This window comes from Convolutriloba macropyga, chromosome 11 (genome assembly GCF_964194025.1).
Source record: "Convolutriloba macropyga chromosome 11, txConMacr16.3, whole genome shotgun sequence".
NCBI lineage: Eukaryota > Metazoa > Xenacoelomorpha > Acoela > Convolutidae > Convolutriloba > Convolutriloba macropyga.
Window position 1 is genome coordinate 15,038,886 of NC_134478.1, and position 13,962 is coordinate 15,052,847.

Sequence of the window (13,962 nt, forward strand, 5' to 3'; positions counted from 1 at the left end):
AATGGTTTTGGCTGCAAAACGGTACTAATTTGACGCTCTGGGTCGTTTCCGTATTTCTTCTGGTTATGTTTTTATTTTCATGACATTGAGTGAACAAACTAATGATTATTTTGCACTGTTAATGATTTGTTTAAACTATTTGGAGATTGGACTGTCCACTGCAATTAATATATACCCGTATAAAGACATAAATAATGTCACTTAGAACGAGTCAGATTCTTTGATTTTGGACGGGGGTTCTTTCTGAAATTTTTAGTTCATTCAGCTTCTTTTCTTACGTTTAATTGTGCTCAAAAAGGGACTGATTGCTCAACTTTTAAGAGCGTAAATTAATAGCAACTTTAAGCAGCTTTTACTTCAGGCCTTTGCCACTGATCATACTTCTGTGCAAAATACAAGAAAGGCCATGTTCTAGATTTTTCCCACCGATCAGTTTTTTGCGAAGTTTATGTATTCTGACATTAGTATACAATATTCTCACTTTGGTGTCATATGAAACCACTGACACCGGGGGCCGGTTTGAACTCGTCGAGTTTAGCCATACATTTGCATAGTAATGGAGTCCCAAATTATCTCATCCCGCCTCTCCTAACAACCGGAGGTGAGATCCAAGATGATTTGATGAGAGATCGCGTAGGCAGGGAACCTGAACCTGGGTTTGTTTTTAGAGCCAGAACCACCGACACTGGGATCCTTGTCCTTCAGAACCCTGGTGCCGGGTCAATCAGTCCAGCTGAGCTGGAGTATCTCTTCAGACGTGTACGAGAACTTCCAAATCTTCATCAATGAGGAACTTGTTGCAACTACTACCAGTACACGTTAGTAAACCAATCAGAGGCAAGATTCTCATAATCTTACCTGTTTCTCAAAGTTTCTTTTCTCTAGCCAAGTATACGTTGAACGAGTGGAGCTTCTTGTCAAGCTTATATGTTATTCACAATTTACACTGGGTAGTTCTCTATCAACCTTCTAACACCAGCACCCATTGCCTTTAGAGTTAGTATGTTGTCGTTTTTGTTTAGCATATGGTGTTTGCTGTTTAGAGGGGCGGGACTAGATTTACGAAGCCTTCTTCTCATATGCCAGATGTGTAGTCTTAGATATGAACTTTGTTATCTTCTAATTGGGTACTAATTCAAACAAGCACATTATATCGAGACAAAAAACGGGACTACTAGTATATTGAAGTCTTCTGCGCTATGTATTCTCTCCCAACAGAGCTATCTTATAAATTAAATTTTATGTTTCTACCAAATTGCGATAAATTGATAAATTTATTCTCGTATTTTTGAAAATCGAATTTTGTTTAAAGCGGTGAAATGTTTTTTTTTTACCATAATTATCACATTCACCAGTGAAAACCACACTAACGACTAATTCTACGTTTTTGTAACAATTTTCAGCGGTCAAACCTCACAACAGGGTCCTTCGGGTCACCAGCTAATCAAACACCAGCTATTTACATGATCCGTTTGCAGACATGTCAAGGAAAAAACAGTCCCAGTCGAAACAGTCCAAAATGAAAATTTTTTAGGGACAGAACATTCCCGAAGAATATAGTCCTAAGACAGCAGACAAAAGAGTACCTCGTAAGTTTTGAAACGATACTTAATTTGAGTTCAGTTTTCTTACTGAATTGGTTTTTACTGTAATGTTATTTTAATGGCATGCACTCCTATGCATAATTCAGGGAACATGTTTGTTTAATTGCTCTCAAACGAAGTTTGTAGCAATTATTGTTTAATTGCTCTCAAACGAAGTTTGTAGCAATTATATTAGTCCTGTCGGTCTTTTTTTTATGCGATTTTTCGCTTGACCAATTTTTCGTCTGACGCTTTTGACTTTTCGTCCTCAAAAACGGGATAAACAGGTAGCGCCCAGCGGGCATTATGTGCTCTTAGAGCCTTTCAGGTCTGTTTCAGCTCAAACTGTCTTGGAGACTTATACTTATACTTATGGTGTGAGGGGCGGTTCTTAGAGGTTGACACCCCCCCCTTGTTGACCCCCCACCCCCACTATTGGCTCCACCCCCCCCACCGCGCTTTTGCCCCCCCACCCAGTGCTGCCCCCGGTGCACCCCCCCCCCCCCCGTGGCTAGCTACTGACCAAGCCAACCGCTCGCCGGTCGTTTGAGAGCAATTCGCCCGACGTTAGTCGGTTATGTTTATTTTTGTGCATGCATTCAATCCGATAGTGATTAGCACTCTTCGGTCTTGAACTCCTTTGTCAACTTTCTTTGAACCATTTTGTCTAGGATTGTTCCGTCTGTAAATATTTTGAAACTTGGGACTGTTTTGTTAGGAGTTTTTTAGTCTGGAACTGTTTTGACTGCTCGAACCAAACTCCAAGTCAATATCAGTAATAGGCAAGTCTAAATCCAAGTGTTAGTTCGTTTCCCAGTCCGAGCTAAGTCTAAATACAAGTCTAGCAAATCTTTCTTTGCCAAGACTTGGATGACATTTGGAAGTTGATTCCCAAATCAAAACCAAATTTTCAAAATTTTTCGAGTGAAAATTTCGATTTCCGAAAAATTTTGAAAAGTGCCACGATCTCCAGATTTATGTTTAAGCACTTTCCCGGGGTCCTGAAAATCGATGCCAGACTGATACGAAATGGTACCAGACACTACTACAGGCCCTTCGTGAGGTCCCAATGGGTCATTTCAGGTAGCTATGGGCCGTTTTCAGCAGTTTTTCAGCCCCTTCAGGCAGAATTTTAGCCGAAAATTTTTTGATTTTTTAGATTTGGCAAATGTCGAAGAGCATCACTAGGGGCAAAATTCTTAAAAGAGGAAGCACCGTGAGGGTCCCCATGTTAAACCGAGGCCCTCTCGTTCTATCCAGTTGTGATACAGTACTGAAAAATATTACTAGTTTTAGAGGAGAAGTCGACCCAGAGGAAGACCATTCGGCTATTTGTGACGTTTCCCCGGCTATTTTTGACGTTTTTTGGCCTTTTTTGACGTTTTTGGCTATTTTTGTCGTTTTTCGACTATTTTTGATGTTCCCGGGCTGTTTTTGGACTTTTTTTCAGTTACTTTTGACGTTTTTTCGGTTATTTTTGACGTTTTTTTTTTGGCTGTTTTTGACGTTTCTGGACGCATTTTCGACTTGCCGAGACTCGGATTTAGACTTGCCAAGTCTTAAATCAGACTTGGATTTAGACTGGCCAAGTCTTAAATCAGACTTGAATTTAGAATTGCCAAGTGTTAAATCAAACTTGGATTAGACTTACCAAGTCTTAAATCAGACTTGGATTTAGACTTGCCAAGTCTTAACTCAGACTTGGATTATACTCTTGGAAAAAGTGACATGATCATGGTTCTGAATCAGTAATGAAATAAGACTTGGGTGGATTTAGATTTGCCCAGTACTGAAATTGACTTGGCGTTAGATCCGGGTGCTCTCCTCCAACGATTTTTTCAGGGACTGTTTTGTCAGGGACTGGTCTATTTTGTCTGTTTTTGTCCGGGTATGTTTTGTCTGTTGTCTGTTCACCATTCGCACATATTCCAACACTTGATTTGTTGTGCGAATACAGCATGGTTTTTGGAAAACTAGGTATTACACTAGGTAGCTTTGTTTGCATGGTCGTTAATAGTAAAGTAAGTAAAGTGCTCAACAAAGATTCATAGATTCTAACGAGTGGGGGGAGGGGGTCATAAACGCCACCGGAGATTAAGACATAGGGTTTGGATTCTTTATATCGACAAGAGGAGGAAACAGAGTAGATCTCCCATTGATGTACGAGCTTTTTCTAAATTACATAATGATGATGAAATGAAAATGACGAAACGAAAATTGAAAAACGGAGAGGAAAGAGAAAAATAATCAGAAAAATTGAAAACGAAGAAAAAAGTGTTTTAAGGCACCTAACTTTGTTAATTTTAAAGCAGGACATCTTTGATTTGGCGGAATAATTGTCTAGTGATAATGAGTCAATCCTTCTAAGCCAAATCTTTTTCAGAAATTCGTATTGGCTTTTAAAACTTTACAGTACAACATTTCTGTTTTTTTTTGTTTAGAATTCAATGCTACTAATTTGGAGGGTGGAAATGAATACAATGTGGAGATTGTTCTAAACAGTTACGGGAGACAAAGCAAAGAAATCATCACTTTCAGAATGAGTAAGTGACAAACAGTTTACTAAATTTTCATACTGAAATGCCTCTCATAACCAACATACAACTTTCATCAATAAATTTTTAATTGCCATCAAACGAAGTTTGTAGCAATTACATTAGTCCTGTTGGTCTTTTTATGCAATTTTTTGCTTGCCCGATTTTTCGTCTGACCAATTTGACTTTTCGTCCTTAAAAACGGGATAAACAGGGAGCGCCCAGCTGGCATTTAGTTTCATTAGAGGTTCATAGTCGCGTTTAGTAGTCCTTCAAGTGCCTAGTGTGGTGAAGCTACTGGGAAGGCCGTAGTTTAAGGTTAAATGTCATTTTTAGGAATTTTTGAGCCCAAAGTGTTAAAACTATGCGTGTTTTTCATCATTTTTTGATTTTTTTTTGTTGGACCAGTCTAAAATTGAGGCTGATTAAAGTTGATAAACGTCTCTTGCACAATATAATACAAACAAAAACACGCAAATTTTCTTTAATCTTCACAATTTTTTTCAATCTTTTTAAAAATTTCTGTCATTTTTTGAGCTTTTTCAGCCCTAGGTGTAAATTGCATTTTTTTTTCATTTTTTTTAGACATTTATTGTCAATAATCAAATTTTTCTAGCCCCAGTGGTCAGGAAACCTCCTTTAGGGTTTGAAAAAATACCGAAACATTTTTTTTGCCATGAAACAGTTATCAGCCTCTAAATATCACAAATTTTACCAATTTTTTTAATTAAAAGTTGCAATTTTTAAGTTTTCTGAAAGTTTTTGTCGTTTTTTAAGTTTCCCAGCTTGAAGAGCCAAGTAACCTACTCTAGGGATTGCTAATAGGTTACTGCATAGTTTGTAACGGAATTTTTTCCAAGATTTTCTTATCACGAATTCAAGAAATTTTTTTAAAAATATTGCAATTTTTTTAAGTTTTTTGAAGATTTGATTTGTTTAAAATTTTTTGGCACCAGGGGCCCAGCGACCTCCTCCGAAGTTCGATACTAAGCTGCATAGCTTATAGTGTTAATGGAATGGTTATCAGTTTTTAATAACTCGAGTGTGAGCATTTTTTGATAAAATCTAATTTTCAAATTTTTGTAAAGTAATTATCATGTTCCAAATTTATGGAGCTTTTTTTAGCCAGTAAAACTATTGAAGGCTTGAACTGGGGATAGTGTAAATCTCTTGAGACGATGAAATGTTTCTGTAGATATTAATATCACAAATCTTGGCGAAAATTTGATAAAATTTTTGATAATTTTTTTAAAAAATTTTAAGTAATTTTTGTCCTTTTCTGAGTTTAACGATCATTGCTGGCCAATGAAACATTTAAAGTCTTGCATATGGGTTACATGAAAGAATTTTAGAGACAAAAATGTTTTTTAATTTTTTCTACCGCTAAATTGGGTAATTTGTCTTTGAAACTTCTCGTTTCTCAGTTTTTCTATTTGATTTAATCGCTAACAAGGTTGAGGTCAGTTGAGGTTCTTTTTCCTCATCTTTCTCGTTGATGCCGCCCCTCTGCTGTGATATGGCGTCATGTAATCATCTTTTTACCATCATTTACGCTGAATTATAGTAGAAATGTGTGAACAAAATTTTTTATCATAAATGACTTAACTAGCATTGTTTAGAAAATCATTCGTTGATTGCTCTCAAACGAAGTTTGTAGCAATTGTATTAGTCTGTTTGTCTGTTTTCATGCGATTTTTCGCTTGACCCATTTTTCGTCTGACCCGTTTGACTTAACCTCCTCAGAAACGGGATAGAGAGTTAGAGCCCCGTGAGCATAGTTCTCTTAGAGCCTTTGAGCTCAATAGTCTCCAAGTATGCGGTTCACAGAATCTGTTTTGGAGACTTACACTTATGGTGTGAAGGGCGGTTCCTAGAAACTGATCCTCCACTCCACCTCACTTTCCACATCAATCCTCCTCATTCCCCAGCCCTGCAGATTGATCAGGCCGTAAGGGGCCATGCAGACAAAGATCCTACTCCCACATCCCCACTATTGCCCTCCCCCCTGCGCTTACCTCACGCCCCTTCAATTAAGATACAGCTAGCCCCAATAAACCAAAGCGTGGAAAGCTAATGACAAAGCCAACGGCTCGCTGGTTGTTTGAGAGTTGTTCACCGACGTCAGTCGGTTATATTCTGTGTGTAGAATCAATTTGGATTTCTTTGATACATGAATATCTTCGATTTATTTGATATTTGGAAAATTGATTTAATTTTTTTATTAAAGGGAAAGCTAAATTCGGAGAAAGACACTCAAATTGAAAAGCTCGTAACCGATCAGCTGGGTTACGGAAAAATGAAATTGTATCAGATAAAACGGAGCAATGATCAACCCAATGATTTTAATGTTCTGATTTTAATGTACAATAATATTAGTCCTGTTGGTCTTTTTATGCAATTTTTTGCTTGACCGATTATTGTTTGACCCATTTAACTTGTCGTCATTAAAAACGGGATAAAGAGGGAGCGCCCAGTGGACATTTAGTTTCATTAGAGGCTCTTAGTCGCGTTTAGTAGTCCTTCAAATGCTTTGTGTGTCGAAGCTATTGGGAAGGCCGTAATTTTAACTCAAACAAGCAAATTTTTATTAAATTTCGCATTTTTTTAAAGTTTTTTTCAGCCCTAGGTGTAAAAAAGCATGTTTTCAACATTTTAACTCCACAAATCACATTTTTCCTGCCCCAGTGGTCAGAAAACCTCCTTTAGAGTTTAAAAAAAACCAAAAAAATTTTTTTTGGCCATGAAACAGTTTTCAGCATTTTAATATCACAAATTTTACCAATTTTTTTGATAAAAGCTGCAATTTTCAAGTTTTTGAAAGCTTTTGCCAATTTTTAAGTTTTCCCTGCTTGAAGAGCCAAGAAATCTCTATGGTTTAATAATACGTACTGCATATTTTCTAGATTTATTGGAATGTTTCTCAAAATTTTAACATCACGACTTTTAGCTTTTTTTTATCGAAACCTGTATTTTTCCAATTTTTTTGACAGGTTTTTTTGACATTAATTTTTTTTGAAAGTTATTGTCATTTTTTAAGTTTTTCCAGCTTGAAGAGCATAGGAACCTCCTCTAGGGTTTGATAATACGTTACTGCATATTTTGCAGATTTAATGGATTGTTTTTCAAGATTTTAACATCACAGTTTTTATTTTTTTTCGAAACTTGCAACTTTTCCAATTTTTTTGAAGTGTATTGCCATCTCTCAGGTTTTTTCAGGCCCGAGGCCAGAAAACCTCTTTTAGAGTTTGATAATAAATCCTTGTTAAATTTTTATCGGCCATTTCAGCTTTTTAATTTCTCAAATATTAGCTGTTTTTCGATAAATTTTTCAAGTTTTTTTTTTATAGTTTTTGGCTTTTTGATTTCACAAATTTTAGCTATTATTCGCTAAAATTGAAATTTTTTATATACTTTTTTGTTTATTAAGTTTTTGCATCCTCAAGAGCCAAGGAACTTCTTCCAGGGTTTCTTAATAGGCTACTGCAAATATATAAATTTTTTAATATCACGATTTTAAGCAACTTTTTAAAAAAAGTTGGCAATTTTTTCAAGTTTTTTTTTAAATTTTTGATTTTTGTCTGCACCAGAGGCCCAGAGAGGGACCTCCTGCAAAATTTGATAATTAGCCGCTGCATAGCTTATAGAGTTAATGCATTGGATATCATTTTTTTTAATAACTCGAGATACAGCAATTTTTTGATAAAATTTAAATTTTTCAAAAATTCTTTTAAAGTTAATATCATGTTCCAAGTTTATGGATCTTTATAATCCAGTCAAACTATTTTATGCCTGAAATACTGAAAAGTCTCTGGAGAAAATGAAATGGTTCTAAAGATATTAATATCACAAATCTCAGCAAGGTTTTACTCAAATTTACTAATTTTTTTTTTGAAAGATTTGAGTTTTTGTCCTTTTCTGAGTTTAACAATCTTTGCTGGCCAACAAAGCCTTTTAAGTATTGCAGATGGGTTACATGGGAGAATTGGCGAAACAGGAAAATGTTTTTGAACGTTTTTCACTGCTAAACTTGGAAATTTTTCTTTTAAACATTTTTACTTTTCATTTTTTTCTGTTTGATTTAAATACTAACAAGGCTAAAAAACTCCAAAATGCAGATTAGAATCACATATTGGAAGATTTATTCCTAGCTCTCTCTCTCTCTCTCTGTGTCAGTTGAGAATTCTTTTTCCCTTTCTCGTTCACGTTTTCTCTCTCTCTCTCTCTCACTCCACTCTCTCTGTCTCTCTCTCTCTTTCCCTCCTTCCTTGACTCTGTTGTTCATGCCACACTTCTTTTTGATAATAAGCTGCTGCAAAGCTTATAGCGTTAATGGAAGAGTAATCGGTTTTTAATAAACTGGGTTTTAGAAATTTTTGTGTTAAAACCTAATTTTTGAAATTTTTTTAAAGTAATTATCATGTTCCAAGTTTGTGGATCATTTTTTTTTCAGTGAAACTATTTAAGGCTTGAACTGGGGATGCTGGAAAACTCTTGAGACAATGAAATGGTTCTGTCGATATTAATATCACAAATCTCGCAAGACTTTGTTAGAATTTTCTATTTTTTCTTTTAAAGTTTTGGGTTTTTTTGTCCTTTTCTGAGTTCAACAATCATTGCTGGCCAACGAAACTTTTAAAGTATTGCAAATAGGTTAAATGACAGAATTCTAGAGACAAAAAATTGTTTTTGAACATTTTTTGCTGCTGAATCTGGAAATTTTTCTGTGCTTTGTGCTTCTCAATTATTTCTATTTGATTAAATTATTAACAACGCTAGAAATTTGAAGTTGTAGAGTCGAATCTCATCATAGAAATATTATTCCTAGCTGTCTCTCTCTCCCTCTGTGAGCTGAGGAGTTTTCCTCCTCTTTCTCGTTGATGCCGCCCTTCTGCTGTGAATCTGTGTGATGTCGTTTTCTTTTATCATCATCAACGCTGAATAATAGTAGAAATGTGTGAAATAATAAAGGACTTAACTAGCACTGTTTAGAAGATAATTTTTTAGTTGCTCTCAAACAAAGTTTGTTGCAATTATTTTAGTCTGCTGTTCTGTTTTTATGCAGAAACTGCTCAGAAACGGTATAAAGAGGTAGAGCCCCGTTGGCATAGTTCTCTCGGAGCCTTTGTGCTCACTGGTCTCCAAGTTTGCGATTAACAGAAACTCTTTTTGGAGACTCACACTTAGTGTGGGAAGTGAGGTTCTTAGAAATTGATCCCCCACTCCACCTCACTTCCACATCAACCCCCCTCAATCCCCAGCCCTGTAGATTGTTCAGGTGGGAAGGGGCCCGTGCAGCCAAAGGTCCGACTCCGCCTTTGCCCCCTCCCACTGTTGAACCCCCCCCCCCCTGTGCACCCGCCGCTGCACTCACCTCACGCCCCTTCAAGTAAGCTAAAGCTATCCTCACTAAACCAAAACGTGGACAGCTACTGACGAAGCCAACCGCTCTCTGGTCCTTTGAGAGCAGTTAGCCCGACGTCAGTCGGTTATGTTCTGTGTGCAAGATCAATTTGGATTTCTTTGATAAATGGATTTCTTTGATTTATTTGGTATTTGGCAATTTATTTTTTTACAGGGAAAGGTCAACCCGGAGAAAGACACGTCTGGAAAAAAATGAAATTAGATCAGATAGAACTGAGCAATGATCAACCCAATGATTTTATTGGCCTGATTTGAGTGTGAAACACCGCAGTGATTTTTATGTGAAACACTGTAAAATCAAAACAAAAATCATCCAAAAATTGTTAATTTCAGGCCCAGGAAGCTCAAAATTTATAACACCACGTTTAAATTGGTACAAAAATTCTTATTGTAGGCACAGTCATGCATAGCAAAGTTTTTTGCGAACTCTGTGAAATAAAACTAGCTGTGTATTGACAAGACTTCCAGCATAGTTATTACCATGATGTTACTTCCTAAAGCTTAGAATGCATCAGTATGTTTCCTTAAGAAGTCGCATTTTATCGAAATACGCGAAGGGATCGTTCAAACTGGTACAGACTATGATATTTTTTACCAGAATTTTCTTCCTAGATCTATGAATTAAGTTTATTATGTTTAATAAAAGCGAGCACTCGAAAAGCGAGCACTGAAATTACTATTATTTAGTTACTACTAATAAAGCAAACAATATCTTATGTTTGATTTGCTCGTGAGTCCATCAAAATTTTCCGAACCTTTGGTCTTGTAATTTTTAGACTTCATTTGCTAAAAATAGAATTAATTGAAATAAAAAAAATAATGCTAACTTCTGTTAATTAAACAATACAAAAACAAACTTGTTGGGGAGACAGAAGCCTTGGTTCCTCGGGCGTATTGCAAAAAACGGACATATGTTGAGAACTGCTTAAAATTACTACTCAATTAATTAACAATATTGCAACGATAGACATGAATATTTTTCTTGTATGCTCTTTTCACGAAGTTCTTTGCGTAGAATTAAATGTTAAACTCTAGAAATTTTTATAAAAATAAACTGTAATTTAAAAATTAAAAATTACAACACATTTTAGCTATACGCGAAAAAAAGTTTTTTTTAGAGTTAGTTATAATAGACAAGATGCCCCTGTGATCAGTTGTCTTCATTGAGGAAATACATTTCAACTCTCAATAATAAATTATATTTACAAAAATTGACATTCAGTGTTATAAATCCAACAGTTTTTTCACAAAATAATTACAATGAACATAGCCTAAGAGTATCCAACTTTATATTGGCTTGGCGGAAAGTACGAAAGTGCCAGTAAATTTCGGGAGCTTTTAAAACTGCAGCCATTGATTAAAACGGGATCATGCTGGCTTTAGAAATAAGCAAAATCATAAAAATCATCCTGCCAATAAGTTTAATCAATTTTATATCTCAGCAACAGCTCAACTCTTGATTTAAAATCTAATAATCTACCTTTCCGGTTTATTATAACTATCCCGTTGGTGGCGGAATCACTCTACTGGTATTCTGTTCTTTCTAGATGGCCAGTAATCGGTTCGTGTCTCGAAATACATTGGTTTCTTTTAAATTTGAAATAAAATTTACTGAATTGAAAACAATATGTTAAAATTGAGTCCTGCCAACAATGTTGGATTTCATGCGATTCAAGCTGCTGCTTTGCTACAGAATTAAATATCGCTCTTGATCCCAAGTCTCATACCATTATGCTAAATTATGTGGGCGGTGTGATGGTTATATACAAACTATCTGAAATATTAAAAAGTGGTATATTATAATGATAATAGTAACTTATTACCGAACTAGTGTATAGATATGCAACACATTCAAGAGGTCACCAAAAAGGCCTTAGCCTGTCCATAGGATGGTGCCTCTAAGCTTGCAGAATAAAGAAGTTACCCCACGCTACTGATAACGTTACCAGAGCTGTCCCGTCAACACTTTGTTTCCCTGTATGTAATTGTGTCTTAAGTTATGTAGGCTTTTAATAGAACAGATTAATTTACCACTAAAATTTCTCTGACAATGTTTTTGTCTAAAGTAATAAAAAAAAAATAAACAATTTTCTTGTTCGGTACATCAGAAATTTTTTTGGCACGTCGTTAATCTCAAGGTTTTTATGGTTTTTAGTCTTTTTACTCATCGGAATGAATATTTTGTATTTCTTCTTTGCCGAAGATTTGTGATCCTTGGCCACAGTCAATATTTGGTCTTAAACTCTTACTCATCAATTTTAACAACTCGTACAGATGCAATTCCAGAGGTTTCAGTAATTTAAGTTTCTCTCTGACCTCGCGGACACTATTGAATTTTTTGTTCTATTATCGTAATGTATTCATAGTTTACATGCTGTTAACCATGACATTTTGGTGCTGGGATTTCATTTCGCTCCATTTTCTCAATAAAATCATAAAATTGATGATAAACTGCGCAGAAACTAATATAAACTTAAACTTTTTCTGATGCAATGTTTCAGAACTGACCTTACGAAAAAGCTTTTTTGTTTAAAAAAAGTACTGCATGCATGCTTTATTTAGTTGATGCATTATGTTTTTGCTTCTAGCGAATTCGTCCAAAAACCTCTTTGCCTCCGAAATCACATCTAACTCTACCCAACTTTTGGTGGAATCCTTTGAATCAATCCCAGGTGACAACGGAACTGCAATTTGTTCAGTCGATCAGTTGCAACTTAAAAGAACCCTGGAACGATTAACCTATGTTGAAATATTTTACAATTCAGAAGATATTTCGAGAGAGGATTCGACTGAGCTGATAGACGCAACTTCGTCCCACAGGGCAGAGAATTTGAGAGCAGGACTGTTGTACAAGTTTGAATTTGCACCTATCGATTCTTGTAGTCAGGAAGTTGTAACAAATCTCACTCTGACCAATTCTGTTCCCACGGGTAAGAATTTTTAAGAAATTTTCCGAAAAAAAGTCCGGCGCATATTATTGGCACGTGACATATTTTCACATAATGATTCATCTGTAACTGGGCATCCTCTGTAACTGGTCCACAACGTACGGGGGAATGAGTACAAAATACTGTGGAAATATTTAGCTAGGGTCCTAGACTATGAAATTAGAGTCAATATTCACCACACGCCCTTCCCTTCCCCGCATCTGGTTTTATTGATTCTTCATAAAAGTCGATTACTCAAATAGAGGTGCAGTTGTATATACCTCATCTGCTGTGTCAAGAGTTGTCCCAGAGTAGGCCTGCTATGAGCCCAGCTCTGTCAAGGATAGCCCAGAATAATGCTACTCTGGGAGTTCTTCTGTCAAGTGTAACCGCATACTTCTACTCTGGAGCTACTCTGTCAAGCGTAAAAAGTGACCTGATCAGACTCTGATCCAGCTCTGAGAGTTTCCCTGAATTTACTCTGCTCCAGCTCTGATCTACTCTGGAGGTAAGGTACGGGGTGTTATGACAAACCATCAACAGAGCAGATAAAACACAAGAATTTACCAATTGTTCGAAAAAGATCAATGTAAAATACTCAAACAGGGAAATGCCTCTGATGCCAATAATCATAGACCAATGATATTCTTAGCCAATTCTAAGGTTTTGAAAAAAATCATTTTTTTATAGGATGACTGGCTTGTTAACTCAAACCAATCAGTTTCATGACGGTTTATTTGAATTCAGCGAAAATTTGGGCAAAAGCGTAAACCTGCAACAAATATCTACTCTGCTTTTACCAAACTAAACTAATCCATTGAAACAGTGGACCATAATTTGCTATTGAATAAACTATACAGAATAGTATTCTATTGGCCACTTTTTGAAGTCTTAACTCAAATAGATTGCAGAACATGAAAATCGAAGGAGCGGAGGCAACATTTAAACCATTAAAATATGGCATGTCACAATGATAAATATTGAAAACGCTTTTATTTTTTTGGTATGTCACTGACCTACAAATTGAAACATTGCATAAATGAATGATTTATTGCTCTTGAACGATGTTCATAGCAATTATTGTAAACGTGTGTCTTTTTTTATGCAAAAATTTCGCTTGACCGTTTTGACTTTTCGAGTGAATTTTACGCCCTTGACTTTTTCGCGTTTCACGTGATCTAAAATTCTCTCTCATTCACAATTTCAAGCAGCTGAACCCAATTGGGGGCAGTTTAATACTAAAAGTCAAATGAAAATTGCGCCAAAACTGGTGCCATTTTTCACTTTAAATCTTAATGGTGTTATATGTTAACCTCTAATGTGGTTATTTGAAGCCAACTATTGAACTTCTTACTCCCATTTAGACTCACACCCCCCCCCCCCGGACTGAATTAGGCTGCAATTGCTGTAATTGATTAGAGCTCCTACCGAGAGCAGTTCTTCCGACGTTTAGTCGGTTATGTTTTTGTTTGCCAATGACATGGTTTTTAACTCAGC

At 35.9% G+C, this 13,962-nt stretch overlaps 1 protein-coding gene across 1 annotated transcript in view; it reads left to right on the forward strand.

The window, feature by feature from the left end:
* Positions 1–13,962, forward strand: part of LOC142349998 (uncharacterized) — a 211,291-nt gene that overhangs the window by 85,597 nt on the left and 111,732 nt on the right. The window contains exons 14-16 of the mRNA XM_075401883.1: positions 669–818; positions 4,025–4,126; positions 12,127–12,468. Coding sequence (XP_075257998.1) covers positions 669–818; positions 4,025–4,126; positions 12,127–12,468 — 594 coding nt within the window. The remainder of the gene's footprint in view (positions 1–668; positions 819–4,024; positions 4,127–12,126; positions 12,469–13,962) is intronic.